Source organism: Sorex fumeus, unplaced genomic scaffold (assembly GCF_029834395.1).
Source record: "Sorex fumeus unplaced genomic scaffold, SorFum_2.1 ptg000199l, whole genome shotgun sequence".
In the NCBI taxonomy this organism is placed as follows: Eukaryota; Metazoa; Chordata; class Mammalia; order Eulipotyphla; family Soricidae; genus Sorex; species Sorex fumeus.
The window spans coordinates 592,395-617,543 of record NW_026606256.1 but is presented as its reverse complement, the minus strand read 5'-3'; the positions used below and the strand labels follow the sequence as shown (position 1 = coordinate 617,543).

Below are 25,149 nucleotides of genomic sequence, written 5' to 3'. Positions count from 1 at the left end.
GGCTCGGTGATCGAGAGGCTTTTTGCCTTACAGAGCAGAACAACATTTTCGCCCTTTCCATTCTCCGTTCTCACTCCAGGAAAGTTAGAAACCAGCTGGGACCTGGCTCAGTGGGAGCGTTCAGGGACCACGTGGGTTGATGGGCACTGAACCCTGGTGGGCTGCATGCAAGGCAAACGTCTCCCCGCTGCCCGCACCTCTCCTCAGTGGCGGGGCTCTTGCCTTGCGCGTGTGCGGGCCAGGACCCAGCTCACAGGACAGGGCGGCAGCGAGCATCCCTTCTCCCCGCGCTATGTGCCAGTCTCAGAGACGGCGGGCAGCCCGGCATTGAGCATGCACGTATCTTCCTGCAGGCAGTGATGCTTCTCGTTTCTCTTTCAAACCCACAGGCCACGGCCCCTGGAATTCACACCTGAGGTGGTGGCTGGACCACGCGCCCTGTGAGGAGACTCTCCTGGGTAACAATACCCGTGGCTCTGGGGAGCCAACTATCACGCGACTACTTTCCAATGTGGACACTAAGTTGTTCCCCCACTGTTTTTTGGTGTCTTTTTTTCAAAGACACTAAAGCAAACATTCTTGTTTATAAAGTTTTGTCCGCACTTTTACTGTTTTCCTTAAGGATGAGTTCTTACCGACGGGATTGCTAGGCTAGAGAGAGAGTACAGCAGGTAAGGCACCTACCTTGCAATGGCCCGGAGGGCCCCAAGCACTGCCCAAGATCCAAAATTAAAACAACAACAACAAAATTGGATCTGGGGCCCATGGAGGCCGGGCGGTGACCCTCCTGCAGACCGTGACACCAAGTTCTCTGAGAGAGAAGTTGGCTCCACGGCCCACGTGACTTTAAAACGGATCGTTTTTACCAGCGAGTCCAGAACTGCCTGCGCGGGTGAGTCAGAGGCCCAGTTTGCATGTCTGGTGTCATCTGCAGAAGTTAGCTGCTGATAAATATAACCGCGTGTGCGAGGCCGCGCCCTGCGGAGAAGGCAGTAACCGGGCCGCCACGATGCTTCCTTGCCCTGAGGGGCACCGGGCATGCTCGTGGTTCTGTGGGCAGCGTGGCTGGGGGGCGGCAGCTCTGTCCACAGGCATCTCTGGCACCTGTCCCCTGACCAAACCCATGTCCCTACTCTGCCTCCGGAGGGGGCTGGAACACCTTCCCCACACCACGTGCCAGGTCGGGGCATGGACGTCTGCTCTCTCCCAGGAAGGGCCGGTCCGGGGCCAGCCAGGACTGAGCTGACAGGTGCCCAGTCACCCTGGCCCTGAGCTGAGTGTTGCAGGCAATTCCTCGGTGCCCTCCACTGTCAAGGAGGAGTGGGTGCTGGGAAGTCGAGGCCAGTGGGAATCGCGTCACTGAGACGGGGCCGCTCCACCTCCCTCGCCAGGGCAGGTGGCACGAGCTGACCCAGGAGAGTCGGGCGTGGAGTCCAGTCCTCCCTGGCACGGCACTGAGGAGCCTCCAGCCAAAACACGCACGGTGACACCCAGCTTCCCGGGGAAAGCGCCGGCCCTGCCTGGGGGGGGGGGGGGGGGGCACCGTGGTGCTGGGAGGCCCCCAGGCGCCGGCAGCTGGCCTGTACTGGATTAGGACAGACTGACAAGGGCCGAGTTCACTGGGCCCTTGTTGACCAGCTGAAACGGCTGCTGACGTCACTGCCAAGCTGTCCAGACCCCAGGTCTCAGAGGGCCGGGACAGCTGAAAGCAGAGATCAGAGGCCGGCATGGAGCGCAGTGATAAGCCGCCTGTACCTTCTTCTGTGTGGCTTTCCCAGAGGCCAGGGCAGCATGGCCACTGATGTCATCACGTCGACAGAACAGATGTCGCTCGGCCTGGGCCCGTGGACAGGCAGCTCCCACCCAGCTCCCAGGCCAGCGCCACAGCCCCGTCCACCTGTACTGCCCACACACAGCCTCGCCACTTGGCCCCGGGAAGCTCATTTTGAAATTAGGAAGGTGCGAGGCAACACCTCCCACTTCTGAGTAACGGAGACGTTGCCGAGGGCCATGCGCCTTGCTCCAGAGAGGGGCCACGCACCCTGGGCCCCGAGAAGCTTCGAGCGAGCAGCAGCCCGAGCCCCAGCAACGCCTCCGGCCTTCCCAGCTGCGCCCAGGGCGGGGGGTAGGGGGGACGCCAGCGCCTTTATTTATTACTTATTTGAGAGGGAGGGAGACCGAGAACAAAATTTCCTTTTCCTTCTCTAAACGAGATGAGTCACAATTTCCAAACATCAATCAATCAGTGAGTCAGACTTGGGGCGAAGAGGAAATGAGTGGGGAGCCTTCCTCCGCCCGTGCCGGGGGCCCCCAGGGGCCGACTCGACTCCCTGTCTCAGGCACAGCGGGGGCTGGGGCCCCTGGACAGAACCCTCGCCCCAGACTCCAATGGCAGGTTCTCGCGCTCATTTTGAAGGCAAGGGAAATGGTCCCCCACGAGAAGTTGGGCTAAGTGGGAAGGGAACCGGCCAGTGAGCAGGAAGCAGAGCCCCCTCTTGGGGGATGTGCCCCCCACAGCAGGTCTATCAAGGGGGGAGCCCCCAAAGGCAGGGAGGGATGGGCCTGAGTGACTCCAAACGAACCCCGAAGCCAGGAATCAGGTGCATGGGGTGAGAAGCGACAGTGTGGGTGTAGGACAAAAGGGACGGGAGCCCGTGCAATGCCCAGCGGGGAGATGGCGGAACGTCCCGGATCTACAGGATGTCCCACTGGAACAAATTTCCCAGATGAAAACGCTGCTGGGGCATATCTGTCGCCAGCAGTGACTCCTCTGTAGTGGAACTGCTTTATTGCTTTGTTTTGGTTTGGGGTCACACCCAGTGGTGCTCAGGGGCCCTATGAGATGCCAGGGATTGAACGCAGGTCAGCCACGTGCAAGGCAAACGCCCTCCCTGCTGTACTACCGCACTCCGGCCCAGAATCTGCATTTCTCAAACTGGATTTTGACCACTCGCAGGTGAAGGAATCCACGTAGCTAAAAGGCTTTGTTTTAGGGGCCAGGGAGAGAGCACAGCAGGTAGGCGCTTGCCTTTCACCTGGCTGATCTGGTATCCCATATGGTCCCCCAAGCTCATCAGGAGTGACCCGTTAGCACTGCCAGGTAAGGCCCAAGAAAAACAAAAAATTGTTTTAAAAAGTGTTTTGGAATGAAGTTTGTGAATGACTTACCACCTGCCCACTTTCTTTTTCTTTTCTTTTCGTAGCAGCTATACCTGAGTTATGCAAGTCTTTGGATGAAAGGGGCTGTGAGTGGGCGGGCAGAAGTGGCCCAGGACAGAGGTGTGGTGGCCGACTCTGCCAGTCCCGGCCCAGCTGCCACCCTGGTGTCAGATTCGCTGGTAGCCACGCAGGGCTTTGAGTTTCACTGTGAGTCCAGGGGCGGAGGCTGGCAGAGCCCGTACCCGGCTCTTCCTCCAGGGCCTCTCAGAGCCTCTGACAAAGGACAGGCTGAAGTCAGGAGGCTCGGAGACATGGGAGTCAGCAAACCACTCTGGGAAACCCACAAGTGGGGAGGGGGGTGAAGGCGGGTCCTCGGGGGCCTGGTACGAGTCACCAACTTCCTCTGGAAAGGGCCCCAACGCAGATACTGTGAGCCTGACCCGTCCCAAGTCCGCAGCGGGCTGCACCTGCACAGACGGGCATCAGAGCAGCGTGGATGCAAGGCGCTGGCCCGGAAAGGCCCCTCGCGTGTGGGCTGGGGTCGGCAGACGATGGAAGGAGCTGGGTGTCGGGGCGTCGGGATCGTGCACCCAGAGAGGAACCTGGATTCACGCATTTTCATGTGTCACGAACGAGCTGTGTGGGATGGGAGGGGCCGACCTCAGCAGCTCGCACACGTCACGGGGCAGAGATGGGGGTGTGAGCGCCCCGCACCAGGAGAGGGGCATGCAGGAGCCTGAGGCCTGTCCACACGAGATGGCCCTGACCGGTCCTGGCAGACGTGCTAGACGTGCCTCAATGGAGGGCCTCCCACCTCTCTTTCTTGGGGGATCCCCTCCTTCTGCTTCCAAGAGCCCCAGATTCCAGGACTGCCCTGCAGAAAAAGAAAACGATCTCCCCCGGCTGGTCTGCGACCTGTCCTAGGGGGTTAAAGAGGATGCCCGGGGCCAACTGCGCCCACACAAGGATGTGCCACGCGGCCGTGCTTTTCCGACAGCTGCGAACGGGCACCTCTGTCCGGGACCATGCCCCAAGATGCCCCGGCCACGGGTCGGCAACCATGGCCGGAAGCATCACACTCCAAGCCCAGGATGACACACGGTGGCAAGTCCACCAGGCCAGGGGGAAAGTGCAAGTCCATCCGCCCCTGGCACATTCCACTGGGGCGGAACAGGGTCTCCAGCAGACCCCCAGGGGAGATGAGTGGTTCTGCCAGAGCCCAGCCCCAGTGTCCCCCCCATCACCACAGTCCAACTGTGAAAGTCTACACAAGGGGCAACTGAAACGCTCCCCATTATTACACAACTGCAGGCACTTCAGTCTGGGGCGAGTCTGGGGCAGCGGGGCGCGGCTCACCCGTGGGGCAGACTCGAGCTCTGGCCCGCCAGAGATGCCCCTGCAACTCATCTCCGAGAACCCAACAACTGACTGTCATTATAATACCCGGTTTACAGAGGCAAAATAATGGACAAATATCACCATGTAATAGAAGCACACAAAAATGGTAATTTTACTATGGAAAGTTGGAACTCGCCATTTCAAATTAGCAGAAGCTGTGAAGTGGGCATTACTGACAATGTGAATATAGTAATTGGGGCTGATTTCTTGGCGCCTGGCCGAATCGGGCTGCCTGGCGTCCTGTGAGTTAATTATAGCTCTGGTAACAGAGCAGGAACGCTGAGCAAAAAAAAAAAAAAAAGACGCAGAGATAAAAACTCAGCCCAGGTCTCTTGTACATGAGGCTACAACGTGCGTGTTTGGGCTGGAACTTCTGCACAGCAGACGCTGGTCTCCACTCCTGGGACAGTGGTCCTAGGAAGGGGGGTGCCTTCTTGTTGGGGATCAACAATCCACTCCTTGAGAGGGTGTCCTTGCTTGCTAAACCCAAACTGGCCTTCACGCTTTCCTCACCAGCAACATTTGCAGCAAAGCAAGTGACCTCAGCCTACAGCCCAAATACTTCATTTACTGCTTGCGAAGTTTCTTCTGAGGAAAAAAAAAAAGTCCAAAAATCAAAATACAGAATTCTCTCCCTAAACCAGCTCGATCCGCCAAGTCCGGCGTTTCATGTGTGGCTTTAAGACGTCGCCGCCTTCCAGCTGCAGACAGGCCGAACTTGGAGAGCAAACGTCCTCCCAGGCTCTGCCTCCTGCTGGGCCAGCTGACCCCACTGGGTTCACCACCAGGGTGTCCCTGGGACAGTCCCGTTACCAACAAGACGTTTGGCAAGGGATTTTTTTTTGTGGGGGTGGGGGTCAGTTTGGGCCTCCTCACCCAGTGGTGCTCAGGGCTAACTCCTGTGAAGTGCTCATATGGTTGTGCCTGGTGCCAGGCATGAAACCACCAGGGCTGGTTACAGGCGTGGCGCCAGGGTTTGGTGTTTCCTGGTGTGTTGGGGCCACAACCAGCAATCTCAGGGGTTACTCCTGGCGTGCTTAGGAGACATCTGGGGTGCTGTGTACAGAGCCAGTGCCCTCCCCACTGTGCCACTGCTTGAGCCCCACTGGCACCGAGTTTCAAGGCACTCACCAAAGCAGTGAACCTACTGTTCCTCCCTGGAGACCCAGGGCTGTCACCCGGCCGCCTGCTGTGCCATCAGTGGCTCCCTGCATGTACATCCCCTCCCGCTGCCAACTATCACAGAAGGGACACAGAATGTCGGGGGCTGCCTTGCACAGGCCCCCTCCTTACCACATGGGCTCTGCTCTTCGGTGACCCCCCAGCCCCTCGGCACAACTCCAGACCCTCCAGACACTGGTGTCTCCCCGAGCTGCCCGCTGGCCACTTCACTTCAGGGCTGCTCTTGGGCCCTGGTGCCACTGTGCGGACCACCCCTCATGCCCCTCAGGGGACTCCCACAGCCCCTCCTAAACCCACAGTGTCTGCCCAGATCAGGCAGGAGTGCGAACGTGCTTCGGGGATGCTGGTGTCTCCCTGCCCTCTCCCCTGTTTTGTTTCTGGGCACACCCGGGAGGGTGTGGGGTAAAGCCAGGAGTCTCACGGATGTGCCCCCTCCTCCACGCTAAAGTCCCCAACCATGCCCTGGGCCCACATGCTTCCCACAGGCAAAGGCAGCAGGAGGACAGTAGCTGGCATGGCCCTCCGGGATGCCTGACCGCAGACAGCGGCGTCTGCAGCCCTGACCCCCACCCCTGCCCAGAACTCAACACAAACTGGGCCTGCCCGAGCCCTTGTGCAACTTTAATGGGCAACAGATTAATTCTTGGATATAATTTACAAAATTCAACAGAGAGAACTTTCTTACACTTGAATAAAATTATTAATGACTGGTGTGATCTATGCTATTTTCCCGGCAGTGGGTCCTGAATTCCACCCAAGGGCCTCAGCAATGCTTTTGCTTTCTATAGAGGACGGTGGCCGTGACTGAAAGCAAACGGGTCCTGGGCAGCTGGGTTGGGGTGGCCGAGGCCTTGGGCGCAGGCCCCGCTCTCGGCTTCACACGGAGTCTGGGGGAGCCCCGAGGCAGGCCCGGGGAGCCGGCGCTCACTCTGGCCGCCCGCCTTGCGCTTTGGACTTGGGGATCAGAGCCTACCCTGGCCCACTTGCACGGCCCCTTGCTCCACCCCTCCAGAGTGGTCCCTCGTGGGCAAGTGTGTGACCATGGCAGGTGGCCTGGGGGCTCGACAGTCTGCAGCGATGGCTGGGCTGACCCCTTCCTGGGGGAGAGCCAAGGGGTCTGCAGAGGCCATGCAGCTCCCACCAGGGTCACAGGTCAGTCAAGGTGGGAAGGAGAGGCCCTCCTGACAGTCACTCCCCTCTGCCCCCCCCCCCGCCCCGACTCCCCCTTGGTTCTGGCTGGGGGAGGGAGGTTCTAAGTAAGAGCGAGCAGAGCTTGCGAATGCCCCACTGTCCACGTGCATGCTCGAAGCTGCAGCAGACCTGCGGGGTGCAGATGTGGACCCTTGGCCCTCAGGTCCCCTTTCAGAAAGGAGCCCCCGGGGAGGAGTATGTGGACAGTCCCTCTCCCAGAGGACAGGCCGCTCACCTGCTCACATGGTGGCATGTCATGGCGCTAACAGAGGTGTTGGCAGCCCCCATGCAGGGCTCAGGCTGTTGTGGTGCCCCTGAAAGCCCATCACGTGGGCACCAGGTCACTGCAGCGGGCGAGCGAGTGTGCATGTATACTGGGCCCCCCCGAAGGGTGCCTGTGTGTGGAGAGCCCGTGTGTGGGGAGCCCGTGTGCAGAGAGCCCATGTGTGCCCGTGTGCAGGGAGCCCGTGTCTGCCGGGTCCGGGCACGCTCTCTCCCACTGGCCAGGGCACATCGTGCGTAGCCAACAGCATGAGCAGCCCACGGGCACCCGGGACCTTGGCACCAACGGGCGTTTCTCCCGTAGCACGTACCGGCCAGTAACTGTGGGAAAGGCGGGTGGGGGAAGACACCTTTCCCCCCACTTAGGAAAAGCAAAAGGGTTTCTGCACTAATGACACTACTCTGGATAAGAGATTTCACCCATGAGAATATCTAAGAACCACTGAGATAAAATCAACAACAGACCAGCAGCACCAACCAACACAACCAACGGTGCCCAAAATTCCATTCGGAACCACCCCAAGGTGCCCACAAGCCTGTCTCTTCTCAAGCAAAACTCATACAACTAAGGGGGGGGTCCTGTCCTGCTGTGTCTCTGATCCTGGCTCCTGGCCCCAGCTCTATGAGAGCCCTACTGGCCCAGGAAGCACACGGGGCGGGGGGGGGGGGGGGGGCGTAGCACCCCTGGCCCACTTGGCAGCAGACAGTCCACCTGCCCGGGGCAGGAACATGCTGGTTGCTGAACAGTGGGCGGCCTCGGGGTCATGAGGGAGAGGCGGAAAAGGCACATGTAGTCAGTGGCGGTGAGCCTCGAACCCAGGTCTGTGCTGCTCCTGGAAGGCACATGTGCTTTTGAGCCGGAGGGATAGGACTGAGGGTAGGGCGCTTGCCTTGCACGTGCTGACCTGGGTTCGATCCCTGACACGCCATTTGGTCCCCGGAGCCAGCAGAAGGGAGCCTGAGCACGGAGCGCACCCAATTTTGTACCCAAAGACACACAAGCCACACACACCAGCTCCCAGAGGGGTGGGGAGGCCGGAGGGCTGGGGGGAACTGGGGTGGGAGGAGGAGGAGGGGGAGCAGGTTCGTTGGCTGCTAATGGGCAAAGGAGAAGCACCAGCAGGGGAAGGAAGACAGGCGGCTGGGATCTTTCGGGAACGACGCTGCTCACTTGCTGCCTGGAGACAAGTGGTTGGCAAAGTGATGAGGCGACAGTCTGTCTCGGGTTGGCAGCCAGCGGGCTCCGGCAGGGAGCAGATGCGGCCCACAGGGAAAATCATCTCAGAGGGGACTGAATAGGCGGCCGAGAGCGAGAGGCGCACCTGGGGAAGCTGGGCTTTCTGGAACGAGACTTAAGCCACTCTGGTTCCGTTTCACTTGTTCTGTGAAAGCAAAGCTATGACCCAATGTGTCTGCCTCCCAGACGGGCCGTGGCCCCGCTGGGAATTTTCCGGCGGTGCAAGCTGGGTGCTGCACCCTGTTGAGCTGGGAGTGGCCCTTCTCTCCCTGAGTCAGACTTTTCTGGAAGTCCTCCAGCCCTCCAGCTAAACCCGCGATCCCCTGAGAAGGTCTAGGCGAGAGATGCTTCTAGGCTTCAAGCATCATCCCCCAGCAGCCGGAAATGAAGCCGGGGAGGTGCAGACCCAGACCAAGGCACAGAGCTTGGCGTGTCGGGACACTGAGCTGTCTCAGGTCTCAGAGGAGGGTGGGGAGGCCCGGGCAAACCTTCCCACCCAGCGTTTAACAAGCCGCTCGACACGGTCTCGTCTTTCAAGGTTCGCAATCAATCCTGGCATTCAGCAGCGCGAAAGGCCCTTAGAACCAATGGGCCCGAAGCCTTGGGCCGGGTCATTAAAGAACTCAGGGTCCTTCCGAGTGATCCGCTGCCCAGTAACATCGTAAAGGCCTCACTGCCCCACTGTGCTCCCCGCGTGAAACGAAGCAGACGGGCTCAGGAATGCCGAGGCAGAGGGGCCACGTCCACCCTCCCCACCTCATCCACGGGGATGAGCCGCTTGAGGAAATGCAGTTAGAGACAGAGAGGCCAGTGAGATACTCACTTTCTTTTCTTCTATTTTTTTTTTTCTAAAAGAATTTGCTTGCAGGACTGAAAGCAAAATGCTGGATAATCCTTCTCCTTTTGTCTTTTAGATTCTCCAGGAATAGGAGGAAAGATGAACAACGGTGCCGGGACTCTTAGCAGGGTCCCCCAAGAAGGCACCCGAGAGTTGTGACAAAGCTCAGGGGCAGGGCCGTGCCCAGCCACGCCCCCACCCGGCCCTGTCTTGTGTGGGTCTGAGGCCCAAGGGCCCCTCCCCGGGCCAGTCAGGGGCTGAGCGACAGGAAGGCTCTGCCCTGCGGCTGCTGCCATGGAGACAAGGTGCGACTGGCCCTGGGCCCTGAGTTAGACGGGCCAACTCTCAGAGATGGAGCTGCCCTCCCGCTCTGAGGGAGGAGGGCTGTGGGTAGGCCAGGGGCAGGGGCATCGGCCACGCTGCTTCACGTGTTTCCCCCTCCAGTGCGAGGGTCAGTCGCCAGGTTGGGGACCCTGAGACCATTCACGTTCTCCTCCAGGCCCACCCCGAGGCCCGGGGACCGGCTTGGTGCCAGGCTGTCGAAGCTGCGAACACCTGGAACAGAAGTGAGGACCCTGATGCCCAGCCAGGCTGGGGGAGCTGCTGAGTGAAGCAGCAGCGGGGCTAGACCCACTCAGAGAATGTGCTGGAAAACACAAACTTTGGGGCTGTGGGTGGGGGAAAGGCTGGTGCAGAGAGGAGGGACACGGGGCTGGCTCACCCCTGATGCAACCATGGAGCCCGTAGAAGGCCCCGTGGGCCCGAGGGAGCCCGGCCTGGGAGCCGGCGTTACAGCGCCACAGCCTCTGGGACACAGGACGGGGTGCTCCTGACCCCGGCTCAATAATTCACCCCTCTCCCTGCTGCTCTGGCTGGAGGGGGGAGGATCCCTGCTGTCGACACAGGTCTGCGGGGTCCGTGAGATTCTACACGCAGGTGAGTGGCAGCTGCCTGGCCTCCGCTGTCAGGCTGGGCGGGCCAAGAGTGCCCATTCACTGCCGCCTCAGCCAGACCAAGCCCAGTCCCCTCTCTGCCGCTGGAGGGACAGACCCGGACAGGGGCCCGGCTTGCTGTGAGGAGCAGAGCGGCACGATGCTCTGTCCGAGGCTCGGCTCGCGCAGTGGCTGGGCCCACGCGCCCTGCCTCCAGCAGCCTCCTCAACACCTCCCCCTCCAGGCAGGCAGCCGTCCAGGGCCTGCTGTGGAGGAGGGCATCGGCCCATGGCCCGCACTCCCACCAGGGCACCCCAGGACACACTGGCACCCTCCCCACCACCCAGGGCACAGACAGCTGGAAAAGCCTCGTCTGCGCCAACACCTGGCGATCTGGCCCCGATGAGAGGAAGGACCCTGGGTGGGCCACACGGGCACCTTCCTGCCACCTCCAGGCCCTCTCCCGCACACAGCTCTCTCTGGGGACCTATCTATGCCCGTCCCCCACCCCCCCACCACCGCCAGCACGGCGTGAGCAGACATTAATTGGGGGTTCGGGGCCCAGCGGCCTCTCCGTGGTCCATCCTGCCCACCCCACTCCCCACACACCCCCTTCTGAGAAAGCATTCGGGACACACCTCTAAATGCAAGGTCGGGGGGGTGGGGGTGGACCGATAGCACAGCAAGTATAGGGTGTTTGCCTTGCACGCGACTGACCTAGGTTTGATTCCTGGCATCCCACCGCCAGGAGTGACCCCCGAGCATCGCCAGGTGTGACCCAAACAGCAAAAAAAAAAAAAGCAAGTTCCAGGGCCAGCGGGGCGTGGGGGTAACAGTAAGCCTCCCTGGCCCTGGCCAGCAGGCAGCAAGGCCAAGGCCGTCCTTCAGTGCTGCTGCCCCGTCCTCCCTCCAGCCAAACCCACCAGAACAAATTATATTCTATCTGCCCAAGAAAGCCGATGCTGCTCCCTGAATCCCACCTTCATTCGCAGTCACTTCCTCTGAGACCCGGGCCCCCTCCACCTCCCTTACTGCCCCTCCCTTTCCTCCCACCCTGCCCCCACCCTCTCCCCCTCCCCTTCCCTCACCGCCCACCCCACCCCCACTTCACTTTCCTCCGCTGCTGCCCCGACCCTGCTCTGCCTCCAAGCCCACAGCGTATTTCCTGTGTGGCCAGGACCTGGGAAGGGGGCCCTTCCCGAGGGCCGTGACTTGGGGAGGGGCTGGCTGAGGGCCGATTCCCAGGGGCCAGCCTGCCTGGCCGCGGCATCCCTGCCCTGCAATGAGGATTCGCCTCTGCTCCTGGAAACCCGGCAAACCCAGCTGTACTTTGGCCAGAAGTGACTAGAAACAAGCCCAAAAGTTTACTTTGGAAAGGAGTTAACAATAAAAGTTGGACAGCGTCTTTGGGGCGATAAACACCTCCTTTTCCCTTTCTTCCAGCTTCTGGCACCTTCCCCTGGTGGAAACATTTTCCGGGACACAACCGCAGGCCTTGCACAGACGCCCACCGAGCGTGCGGCCGAGCAGAAGAGCCGGCCCGGTGCCTCCCAAGGTGATTCGCAAGCACGTCGGGCGCTGCCACCATTCCCCAGGGCGGCGCGGGAGAGGCACCTTTCCAGCGAATGAAACGAGTCTCGGCGCAGAGGCTGTCAGAGCAATCCGAGCAGCAGATTTCTTGGTCTCGAATCCAGAAATAGCAATATCATAAAAATAAGGCGCTGTAAGGATTAGCTATGCCTTTAAAATAAACACCAGGGAAACTGTCGTTATTTTAAATCCCCGACTTCAGAAGTGGGGGCCAGACAGGGCCTTCCACGGCGAGAGGCAGAGCCAGACCCCCGGTCACAGGCTGCAAAGGGCCCCCTCGGAGCTGCCCACGGCCACGCTCCACGGACCCATCATCACCGGCCCTGGGCTTTGAAGAGGTGGGAAGCGCTCCCACTCCCTGAGACAAACCTAGGCTCTAGGGGGAGAAACAAGTGTCCTGGTCGCCCCGTGGCGTGAGCCAGACCTGTACTTGGCCTGGCCAGCGTCACTCAAACAGGCTGATGGGGCAGGCCGGTGGGGGAGGCAGGGGCTGCTCATAGCCTTCGAAAGTGGTTTATTTGTTTCAGCTTAATAGAAGAAAAGCAGAAGTAACTTTCCCTCCCCCTCCCCCCAATCTTTTCAGAGTAATGGTCCAAAGTTTTCCTGACTTTGGCCTAAAAGATACATAGGAGTATTTTCCGATCTCTGGTTAAAGATCAGAAAGGGTTGGAGAGGAACACAGCGGGGTAAGACGCCTGTTTGAGAGCCGCTGGGAGTGACTCCTGAGCGCTGAGCCAGGAGGAAGCCCTGAGCACTGCCGGGTGTGGCCCCCAAACCAAAAAAAAAAAAAAAGAGAGAAAATAAATGAATATTCGAAAGGCTCAAAGGTAAGCTGCAAGTATGTAAACTAAACCTCAACATTTCTATTTTTGTTCAAACACCAGCGTTGGCAACGAATGACGATATTAATCCTCACTTTATAACTAAAATAGTTGAGTGCATTGAGGAATTTTTTTAAATACTGAAAACAGCAATGATTTCTGTATCACACAAAACCTAACAGAAATTGTATCAAAATTAATGTCTTACTATCAGGGTAATTCTCCCAGTTTTAATTTTTTCAGGAAAGAAAATCTATCATGAAAACCCAGGACAATGATAATGTGGGAACACAGATTTAACATTGTTTGCTGATGATCTGAAAAGAACAGTTCCAACTGCTCTTTTAAAATCCAATTTTTTCTAAAGGAAAATGTCCACAAAAGCATAAATACTAACAAAGGCTGTTTTTTTCTTTAAAGCCCCTCAGAACCCCTGAAATAATGGCTGCCAACTAAAACACCTACTATGGATTTAGTAATGGGTTACGCAAACATAAATTACAAGGCCAGACGTTTTAAAAGGAAAAAAAGGTGATTTATTGACGTGCTGGAGACACGGCAGGAGAGAAGCACCGTGTCAATGTTCCATATATTCCTCAACATTGCAGATGTGTTCATGCAAAAAGAATTTTTAAATAGGAATGACTCCCAGCTCTTCTGGTTCAAACGTATCAGTTCGCTTACTTAAAAAGGGGTTACGATGGGACTCATTCCCACACTCACAATCAAGAAAACTCAAATAACCAAACATTTCACCATTCCAAGTACAAGTGGATTAGAACAGGGAGGGGGGAGGAATAGAAATATTTCCCTTATCTTAGCGCGGCAACAAGAGTTAAGACCCCAGTTCTGGTTTTGATTGGCCCAACCAGCCCCGGTTGGTTTTTTTTTTTTCTTTAGTCTTTTTTTTTTTCCTAGCCATTTTTGCTTTTATCCACTATCACTGTTGGAAGCAGTAGGGTTTTTTCCCCCTTCATTCTGGAAAAATAATAATTTGAATATATAAGAAACGTTTTTCACGAGTCGTTTGCCTATTACCAAAAACAAGTACAAATATCCCTGTCCTTAATTTCTAAAGTAATTACCGCCCCACTTGGGGGAGGTCATGGGAATGACCCTGAGGAGAGACCCCCCTGAACACAAGCCAACAAAAAAGGCAGCTTCATTTTTTTCCAGGCGGCCAATTGCTGCAGCCCATGAAAGTGCAGCAAAGCCAGCATTAAAAATGAGCCGGGTTAACACATCTGGCCAGGCCGGCACGCTCACAGGCCGGGCTGGCCTGGACCATTGGGGGCTTATTCACGAACACACACTCTCTCACTCCTTCTCTCTCTTTCTCTCTCTCTTTCTCTCTCAAACACACCCCCCCCACACACACACTTTCTCTCTCTCCTACATGCTCACACAGCAGACACACTCCTACACATTCACACACATACTCACATACACTCTCACACACTCACACTCCAACACACAAGACTGGGGTCCTGGCACTTTGAGTATGTGAACACACCTGACCCCAGGGAACGAGGCTCAGACCAGCCCCATATTTCAGACAAACCAAACAGACGATAGACAGTAATGGCTCTAAGCTACTGATGACCTGGGCCAAAAATGAAGAACCACTTAATCTTGTGAAGGAAACTGGAGAGGGGGGAGGCCCGCGGCCGACCTCTCGCCTGATCTTAATCGCAGCCACCTATGATAACAGTGGGGATATGCTCCTGCCAGACTGCAAGGACCAGCCGTATTCTGAACCCTTAAGAAAGAACCCGAGCAAGGGCTGAGTGGGTCGTTCTCCTGGGTCCTCAGTCAGACACAAGGAAATTCACGCAAGAGTAGACCCAAAACAATTCCATCAAAAACACCACACCCTTCCTCAGGTCCCTCCAAATTTATCTACGAACTCAAAGACATTCCAAAGAAACTCACAGGATTTCAAAGATGGGCCTGAACAAATGATTGATTTGGGCTTGGGGACCACAACCAGCAGTGCTCAAGGATCACTCCTGAAAGGCGCTGGGGCCCACATCGGGTGTCGGGGACCGAACCCGGGCCAGCCCCCTGCAAGGCCAGCATCCCACCCTGTGCTATCACTGCAGCCTGGAAGAAACTGTCTCATGCTGCACAGTGCGAAGAAGCAGGGACACAGTGAGGACAGGGGTCCCCAACCACATATCCAGACATGTAACAATCACGATAATAACACGGGACCATCCCCAGAGTCGTGCAGGGGCGTGAGAATGACCCGTTGAGGGATGGCCAGGAAGTCAGGTCTAGGGTGACAGGGACACATGCGGTGCCTACCCCCGTGAAGTCAACACCACACATACAGGGCAGCCGTCTCCAGGGCTTCGGCACAGAGAGGCATTCTGAAAGGAGCTATGGAAACGCCAGTGACCTCAAAGGCTGGGTCAGGTTCACCTGTACGGAAACAAGACGCTCCTGAGGGACCGATGATCCCATGAGCACCGAGCATCGGGTCAGAGGGGCGGCCCGAGCAGACAGGCCCTCGGCACAAAGGACCCAGGCTTGGAATCTCCTGATTTCCTCCAATTTCCAGCACAGTCGTCAGGGAAAAGAGCAGAGGAAGGATCTCATTAGATGGGAGCAGACAGGGCGACAATCTGCGGGCCACAGCGCAGACTGCTGGGCGGGAGCAGGGGCAGGATCCCACCTGGGCAAGGGGGCGACACCTTCGCACACCCCAGAGTCGTCCCCCGGGATGAGGACAATGGCCAGGGATGAGAGCCCACCACGGAAACGCCCCTGGTCTCTCGTCATAGCACGGCATGCTCGGCACATTCACGTGGGACGGAGGGGCAGCGGCAGGGCGTCCAGCAACACCACGTGGCACAGGGGACAGTGCTGAGGTAGCCTGAGGCCCGGCCCCATGCCGTGTGGCCCTAGGGTGACGGTGGGAGCATCCATATGGCTCTGGGTTCAGCAAGCTGCAGCACTACAAAAGTAGTGAACACGCCAGCGGAAAGGCCGTAATGTGCCCCTCCCACAGGGAAGAGGCCGGGTCATAGGTGGGACGTACACCTTCGGGGGAGGGAGAGCCCGGAGACTGCCGTGTCCAGAGCCAGCCTCCTGCCTTGAGGCGGGCCACACATGACCTGGAAGCTTCCTCAGCCTCCCCCTGGCCAGCCCGCTACATGTTCACACCTCGCTGGTCTCCGCCAAGCATCCTGCAGGACTTCCCCACCGGCCTCAGAGGCCTGGGGTCAGTGCCGGGGGTGCTGGTGCCGAGCGCCCTCCCTGCCCAGAGCCCGCCGGCCCGGCCCCGCTGCGTGTCACATCTCTGTGGAAAGGGAGTGGGACAAAGAGGCGCCCGGGACTGTGGCTATTGTCACTCTAGCACGCCCACGGGGCTCTCTGTGGGGACCCAAAAGAATAAGAAAGTAACCCCTGGGTTCATCCACTGGCTGAAACATTTAATTGGTAACAGTTAAAAGTTCTCATTTAATTTTTAAACTTTCTCTAGTTAAAGACTTATTATAACTGAACAGCGGGTGATTCTAGAATGATTAAACTTCCAAGTTGATTATACTTGGGCTTTCCAACCTTGCCAGATTCTGAGGTGGCCCTTTTAAAACCAAGTCGCCGCCGCCAAAATGAGCACCGGAATGTCCCTTCTGTAGGGGTCTCTCAGGGTTCCCAGGGAGGCGCCCTGAAGGGCAAGTCTGTGCTCGGCGCCCACAGCAGTGCGAAGTGACGTTCACACACCACGACATTCCTCTAAAACAGGCCATTATTCCGTGGTGCTGGCAGAGTCACGGAGTTGTGCAACCTCCACCACTACCTAATTCCAGAACATTCCAGCACCCCACAGAAGCCCCACCAGCATCGCCAGGCACCCCGCCCCCCTTCCCCCTGGCAACGGCTAATCTACTTTGTGTCTCCAAGCCCACTCGGGGCACGTCATCAAAACGCCCCCACCGTGCCAACAGGCCACAGGGCGCCTGTCTACTCCTCTGCGGATGGCCGTTTCGCACACACTCTGTGTGGACATGTGTTCACGTAGCTAGGAAGACGGGCTGGTGGGGGCTGGAGGCACTGTGGTCGGCCCCGTGAGGAAGTGCAATGAGGGTACTATCTCAGAGGCTTCTCCCAGCAGAGTGACACCCAGGCATCAACTGGAGACTCGCTCGTTGTCCAGCCTCCTGACTAGTCCCCTTTCCGAGTCGGTGAAGACAGGCTGCAGGAGGCCACAGCACTCCTGCCCATGGGCACGGGGGACAGTGACCCCAGGACTGCCTCCTGGCACAGGTGCCAGGGCTAGATTCCCACCCTCCACTTCAGTAGCTACTTGGTGGGGGCAGGAGGGGGTGTCTGTCTCGCTGGTGCTCCGTCGCCCTCCCCAGAGGCCCAGGCTTGCGGGAGATGCCAAGTGTGCCCCTACTTAGGGCCGCGCTCGGCCAGAGAGGCAGTGACAACCCCCCAGGCTCCCGCAGATCCCAAGCCCCCGGCCTCAGTGTGTGCACCTTTGATTCTAATGGGGTCAGAAGCAACAAGGAATGCCTAGTGGTGACCTGAGGCATCTGGGGTCCCCAGAAGCCATCACTGCCCCCCACACAGAGAACGGCTGGTCGGAGCTGGAACATCTGGACACCGCCATGGGCTGAGAGGCAGGAGGTCTCCGCGAGTGCCCTTTCCCCAGCAGCTCTCGGGTGACCATCCTGCTGGCCACAGTCAGCCAAATCCCCCGGGACCCAGCCTGGTCACCCGGGGCCGCCCAGGGCCACGCCACGCCCAGGCTCCACATGCAGCCAGGCCCCGCGGTTGGGGCGGCCTGAGCAGCCCGTGTCCACTTGAGTGGCAACTTTATTTTCAGTGACTCTCTTTTTCCAGGACTGAGTCACTCCCTGCAGTGCTATATAAAGGCTGAGGCAGTGACTCAACGCACGCGGGCCAGGCCACACCGACACAGCCCCTCCTCCCGCCTGTGGCCTGCCCCGTCCAGGAGCAGGCCCAGGGCACGTCCGCTGAAGGGGGGCAGGGGACTGAGCGGGTCCTGCCTGGGGGTGGGGGAGACAAAGGCAGGCACTGGTCTAATGCGCGCTCCTGCCCAGCCCTGCCGCCACGAAACGCGCGCACCCCCCTCCACCCCCAACAGCCGATTCCACCCAGAGCGGGAGGCTTCCTCCCAAGCTGTACCTCCAGGCACCCCTGTCCTGGACAGCTGTTTCCAAGAACGTAAAGGTCAGGAAGAGGCTCTCGCCCGGCACGGCAGGAAACAAGGGCAGCGGCCCGCACACAGAGAAGTTTCCCCAGGGGAAGCAGGAGGCGGGCCGGGCGTCCACACGGGCACAGCGAGATGGAGCAGCAGAACCCAGCTCAGCCCCGGGGGTAGAGGGGGGTGGTGACACTGGAGCAACCGGTGGGAAACCCAAGCCTCCAGTACAACCAGGGGTCACTAGGGCGGACACGAGAACAAGACACCCACGAGGGAGGGCGGGAACTGTGGCACTGGAGGATGCTGAGCACTGCTTAGGAGCCCCCCCCCCGCCAATATATTACATGGGGCAGGGTTCAGAGGGACGCCCGGTTTGAAGCACAGGAAAGATGTAATCCTCCTTTCCTGGGAAGCATCGTCTGGGGCACGGCAGAGGGATGAGGATTTGGGGCTGATGGATGGGGTCGGGTGAACCCCACGGGGCTGGATGGGGAATCGCTGATCGCAGGCCTCGGTTCTCCTCTCCTCTCCCCGAGAAAGCGGGGTCTGCCTTTTGAGGAAAGAACCAAACCAAATGAACAACCTGTGCCACCCTGGCCGGGAGCCTAGAGCGGTGTGCGGACTCAGCCTGCGTCGAGAGCCAGTTCAGAATCGAACCAGAGTGGCAGGGGGTCAGGTTCTGGCTCAGCCAGAAGCAGCTGGAGATTCTTAGGACAAACTCTGGTCTGAAAAGCAAACAAGAAACCTAACCAGGTGGAAGAGCAGGGGAACGGCACGGGGACCCGTTCTCTCTCATGGTCCCTGAAGTGACTCTGGTTCCAGGAATGAGGAGATGGGCTGCTCTGGGCAACCGCACGTGCACCTCACAGACCTAAGGGGCCCAGGGTCACCAGAGGCAACAATCTGATCAGAGCACGGAAACACAGGAGAGAGCTCAGGGGTGCATACCTCAAACCCTGCCATCACGGGAAAAGAACTGAAACCAAACACCAGGCGTGGCCCCAGCACTAAATCAGCGGCCTGGTCTGCACATTTCACCGGGAGGGTTCCCCAGGCCCTGTGAGCACTGCAGGGAAGGTCCCAAACAAACTCAGGTCTATGGGAAGGGTCACGAGGCCAGTGTTGGAGAGACAGTAGTGCCATGGGGGGCGGTTTGCACTGGGAAGATTCCAGGTATACCGGCATCGGTGGTCTTTAGGCTCGGTGAGAGACAGGGGAAGTTTCCAGAACAGAGATGGGATTTTCTCCAAACAGCTGGACTCTCTAAACCATCAGTATTTTGTGTGTGTGTGTGTGTGTGTGTGTGTGTGTGTGTGTGTGTGTTCACACTCTACACAGTGAAACAAACCTGCGGCATCTAGTGTATCCTAAAGAGCATATTCCAAATTAAAAGACAAGTGCTGGGCTCTAGGGGCCAAGCCTGGGGGGATGTGACAGGGGTGTGTTAGGTGTGTATATAGGTATGTGTACATATAGGAGAGGGTGGGATATACTGTGTATCTGCTGTATTACAGCTCTTATAAACCATACAAACACAAAGCAGTTCTGTGCCATCAGAGCCTGTCATTATACTTTTTTTTTTTGCTTTTTGAGTCACACCCGGCAATGCACAGGGGTTATTCCTGGCTCATGCACTCAGAAACCACTCCTGGCGGTGATCAGGGGACCATATGGGATGCTGGGAATTGAACCCGGGTCGGCCATGTGCAAGACAAACGCCCCGCATGCTGTGCTGTTACACTTTAATGGCTAAGAAACTGGACTTCTGGAGGGTCGTTAATTTTATCCCAGCACCAGTCACAACCCCGCCCGAGGAAATGAACATGGCAAACAATGCCAGGAACAGTCCCACTGTCTTTGGTACCCAACCACGGATAGTGAAGCTCAGCAAGGAATAGGTGTTGTTACAAAATGCAATTTAAAAATCCTTTTCTATGAAGATGATAATTAAATAAAAACAATGGATGAAATTTTATTCCCAAGTAATCACAATCTCCTTCAAATTAGCTGTGACTGGGGTTAAAAGTCACAACACCTGGTCGCCGGCCTTGTCCTGGGGGCAGAGCCCTCTATCAGGGGGCTGGCCTCTAGGCCCACCTCTCACAGTCCACCCCCGGCCTCTCCGTGCTGCCCGATCCTGCCTGTCCATCTCTGTGATACCAACAGTCACTGCCGAGGACTCAGGGGGTGGCCGTGTCCAGCAAAACCCCCACCTGCCCCAGTCTGTCTGGAGTGAGGCCTGATCGTGTGGGGAGTCAGTGCCCTGGGGTCCTGGTCTGCATCTACACCACAGGGCCTGCTCTCACTGGGTCAGAGGCCTGGGGTTCTGGTCTGCGTCTATACCACAGGGCCCACTCTCCCCGGGTGAGGGGTCCTGGTTTGTGTCTATACCGCAGAGCCCACTCTTACCACGTCAGGGGTCCTGGTCTGAGTCTATACCTGCGGGGCCCACTCTCACTGGGTCAGGGGCCTGGGGTCCTGGTCTCTGTCTATACAGATGTCTTTCCCACCCACCTGCTCGGTCTCCTTTGACAGTCTCCCTCCCCGAGAACACAGTTCTAAGCAATCTTCCTCTTACACACACGCCACTTCTAGAACACTCCAGCCACAGAAGGCGTTCTCCTTCCTACTGGTTAAACTTTCCCCGGGGCAGGAGAGTGAGGCCAGTGTGAAGCAGTGGGCAGGCAGCGGCGGGAGCAGGGCTGGGCGTGGCCCAGTGCTGTGAAGGGGTCAGCTGGGGAAACGAAGGTGGATCAGAGCAGGGGCGCACAGAGAGCAGCACCCCAGGCCAGTGCTGGAGACTGAAGCCGGGCAGGGGAGGCCGACCAGGGACGTTCATGACAGCGCGGCCTGAGGACGGGGCTGCTGGAGGCAGGGTCTCATGGGCATGCTAGAGACACGTTATTCTGCCATCAACCAACGCCCAAAGTCCTGGTGGCGACCCTGGGGCTGTGGTCACACATGTGGCCATCACTGACCCAAGCCCACTCTTGGCCCGAGATGCCGTGGGCCCAGACTGTGATAAACACCGCAGCCACCGACTCCGTTCCCAACCCCAGGACGAGCCCCAGGGAGCAACATCACTGTTGGGAGGTGGTTCCGCTCCCTCACCCCTTCCACAGCCAGACGGCCGCTGATGGGCCTGGGACCAGCCTGGGCTGAGGGTGAGGAAGCTTCTGGAAAGAGTTCCCCGTCTGTTCAACTGGCCACCAACCTGTCTTTCCCATGACTGCTCACGCACACTTTGTGAGGGCAGGAAGGGGAACCAAGAAGTCGATCAGGGAAGAAGCGGTCTGGCCGCCCAGTACGGCCTCCCTCGCACGGCCATGAAGAGGGGGCCGTGAGGGGGGACCCTGCAGAGCCCTTTGGAAACCAGTTCAAGCACCCACGTGCTGAGGGACCCTGCCTGCTCGGCTGCGGCAGCCCACCGGGCCCTGTGTACACTCAGGCTCCGTCGGGGACGGCGCCTGTGCAGAGCGTCGGTGAAGGGGCCGGGCGCAGCCCGCTTACCTCTGGAGTGTTCTTCTTGAACTCCCGGCTCTGCTCGATGAGCCGCTTCCGAGACTGCTCGCTTTCATCCTGCCGGTTTGCCAATACTGTTGCGGTGGCATCGAGTTCCCTCTGCATGGAGACACGAGAGGAAAGACAAGATTGTAATTGCTTGGGGACAGGTGGTTGAGGACGGGGCGGGGGCCATGCACCCCCGACGCTGAGGTCCCGGGCTCACACCTATCTCCCCGCCACCACCCCGTGCCCGTTCAGCTGGTCCAGCCCGGGACCCAAGGCCCACACAGCTGCCCTGAGCCTTTCGGTGGGCACAGGCGCTCTTGGGGGCTTTCTGTTTGCATTCCTCCCGTATGCGGGGTGGTGAGGGTAGAGACCTCTCGAGGGAAGAAATGACTTGTTTACGTTCAACAAATATTTACTGTGGGCTTTGGAGAGGATCAGCAACGCGGTACCTCACCCTCAGCCCGTCAGGACCATAAACATTAACTGGCCACTTGCTTCCAGTGGACGCTTTAACAGGCGATTCCAAGAATCACAAGCTCGGGATCTTGCAAACTTTGGAACCCGGGAGCAGTTTTCTGCTCCACCGATTTCCCTTGCACGGACACTCCAAGGAACCCGGGCTGACACCAGCGCATCCATGCAGCCGGCCCGGCCCCGTTCCAAATACGCCTGTGGCTGAGGGTGCGAGGGGCCTCCAGGCCGGCCCTGAGGACGCACTCCGGGTCCTGCTGCTGGTGGCTTCTTGGGGCACTGACTGCAAGGCTGAGGGGGTGCGGAACCTCAGCAACAAGGGCCTCGCCACGACAAGGAGCCCCACGCCGACCCCAGGGGAGCCCACCCGCTCTCCTGGATGAGTGTGGGGGGTGTCTCTGAGCCACACCGGGGGCTTGGCGGGGTGTCCCTGTCAGGCGAGACGGCAGCGTGCTGGGACCGGCAGCCGGCCGGCGGCTGTCGGCTCGGACACGGAGACGGTTTCAAACGGGAAGAGGGAACGGTGGGATGGAGGTGGCCCAGCCCCACCCGCTCCCCTGCTCCCCCTCGTATTCCTGGCACGGCGGTGAATCTCGGGCAGAACAGTCCGGGAGAACATGGGCTGGCATTCCAGAGCAGATGCCAAGGCGCTGCCGTGAAGAGGGAAACACGGCTCGCTCCGACAGACCACATTTGAAACGCGGCCCAGTCGGTGCCGGCGAGGGAAAAAGAGCAGCCGCAACGCATGTGGCGCCGTGGGGCGAGAGGAGGCAAGCAGATAAGCAGAAGGCTCTGCAAACTATAAACAGTCTGCGAGGGAGGAGGGCCGCGCGTCTATATTTAAGCAGCAGGAGCAGAAGTTAAAAAAGGAGCCTCGGAGAAGGGGGAAAAATCCAATAGTGAAAGATGACACAGAAAAGCGGAGCCGACGTGCCGCTCCGATCACGCGGGACAGGTGCGACTTCAGGGGGCCTGGAGGGGGAGGAGCCGCCCACCCAGCAGTCTCCGCTGATCTGACCCAGAGCCCAGATGGACACCTCCCCCATCCCGTGGGAAGCTTGAGGGCAGCAGAGAGAACGTGGGGGTCACCCTCTGCCTACTCGGCTCCCTTCACGCCCCTCGTGCCCTAACGATCACCCCAGCTGAGCGCCGAGAAGCTCCCGGGACCCGCCCCGCCCTTCCTGCACGGGCGGTCAGAGGGGGGTCCCACGCCAGAAGCCAACTGGGTGTCCCCAAGTGTGACGCTGCGCTATCGCTCAGAAGCTCCAAGCCAACACAGCGTTGCTGCCCGGAAGCGGGTGGTCAGGCTCAAGGCCCACGACCCCTGAGCGAGTCCCTAGAAAAAAAATGACCACCAAGTCCTGACACGGGGAGAAGGCGACTCCACAGGGAAATGAACTCAATAGCAATGGGCACAGGCCAGACACCAGGACACAGCGACGAAGAGACTCGGGGCGGGGGTGAGGCCGGGGGATCCCCCCACATCTGAGCCCCCACACGTGAAAGGCAATGACAGGACCAGCCGCGCCACAGCCCCTGGACGGCAGCATGTGCAGGCACGGGCCGGAGCCCACACTGTCTCTCCAGACACAGACCGGGCGGCCATGCCCAGGGCAGGGGACAGGCCACCCCAGACCACACGCTCCAGTCCTGCCAACATGGGGGAGGCACATGGCAGGGCCGGACACATGCTCTGCCGAGGCGTTCCCGAGCTCGGTGGTCTGCAGGGCGATGGCCGGGCACAGGACACTTGATCTCGTCACTCGTCCTGGGGGCTTCCAAAGCAAGCGAGCGAGCATCAGCCAGAACAGCTGCTGCCTGGGCTGGCCAGGTGTGGGAGCACAGGGGATAGTCAGGATCGCTCTCCCCGGGACCTGGAGGGCCTGGCTCTGAACCACGGTGCTCCAACAAGGTGGGAGAGTCGGGGGTTTGGGGGCAGGGGCTTCGGGGGGCAGGTGCCTGCATCAGAGAGGGGTTTTCCCATCACAGAAAACACGGGCTGGTCCAGGTCAGTAGGGGGCCAAGGACAGGGACCTCTGGCCTGGGAGCGCAGGGTCTGTGCACGAAGGTCACCTGTTCTGTCAGCCATAGCGACTGCCGCTGTGGGGGAGAAGGGGGACTGTGGGGATGTGGGGGGACAAATAGGGACTACAGGGGGCCACGGGGGGGGCGGCAGGGCGCTGCACCCTCCCTCCAGCTTGTCTCTGGGAGGGATGCTTTTTCTCCACTCCGACAGAGCCTCACGGACAAAGATTCCTAACATGTTAAGTCTCTCTCTGTTGAACACCAGCCTTCTAGCCAAGTACTAAAGGTTTATAAACACACACAAATATAAAATAAAAAGCAGCCACATAGCTGCCTATGTAAAAGAAACTTGGTGGTGGTGGTGGTGGGGGGGGGATTTTCCAAATATACCCAGTCCCCCCGCAGCGTCAACTCTTGAGGACTGGCTGGCGGGCGTCAGGAACTGCCGGGCGACCCCCCGGCCCCTCCCGCGGCATCAGAGGTGCTAACCAGAGTCCGGGCCGGCGCCCTCCCTGGAGGCCAGCGCCATTTTCAGCAGAAGCATCACTTAGACAGAAACCAAGCTACTCTGGCCAGAAAGCAGCGACAGGCTGAAGCTCACCTCCTGTCTCTATCTGACCCCCCAGATCCCCACAGACCCCAAATCCCAGGCTGCCAGGGGCACCCGGTCGAGTCCAGGCTCCACCCAGCTCTCGGCTGTGCGGTCTGTGGCCTCTACTCTGCTCATGGCTCTGGGCCAGCCCGAGGCTCCGGCAAGGCCTCATCGGCGAGAGCCACACACTGGACACCACAGATGCCACCAGCACTGCAGCCAGGCCTGGAGGTCCAGGGACAAGAGACGGACCCACGGTGAAGTGGCCGAGCCAGACAGGGAAGATTTTCTGCAAGAGCCTCCCGCCTGGGCTGGCGGCACCTTCTGCAGCCGGCATGGCCCATGGCTACAGCGCGGCCCTGTCAGGGCCCAGGCGGGCTCAGAGAAACCAGGTGTGTGGGGCACAGGTCTAGGAAGGGAGATGAGGCTGGCTGGCTGGCACAGGCATGATGGAAGGGGTGCGGAGAGCAGAAGGGGGGCACAGAAAGACCTGGTGTCGTTAGCACAGTCTCCTTCACTCCCCAGACACGGCCTACAGTGACCCAGACATGGCGCCCAGATGCCAGGGGATGCCCGGACACGAGGCATCTCTGCACAGTGCACCAGAGCCGAGCAGGTCCATCCTGGGGGAGTCGTGGGGGTGGCACGGGCGCAGGGCGGGGCGCGCACTTCTCCTCAGTGCCTTCTGAGCGTGCCAGGGCAGCGGCTGCGCCTCAAAAGCAAACATTTCTCGTCCCGCCCC

General features: G+C 59.0%; 1 protein-coding gene across 1 annotated transcript in view; it reads right to left on the bottom strand.

Moving 5' to 3' along the window:
- CUX1 (cut like homeobox 1) overlaps positions 1-25,149 on the bottom strand; it is a 193,605-nt gene that overhangs the window by 118,522 nt on the left and 49,934 nt on the right. Inside the window, 1 exon segment of the mRNA XM_056108251.1 lies at positions 21,320-21,430. Coding sequence (XP_055964226.1) covers positions 21,320-21,430 — 111 coding nt within the window.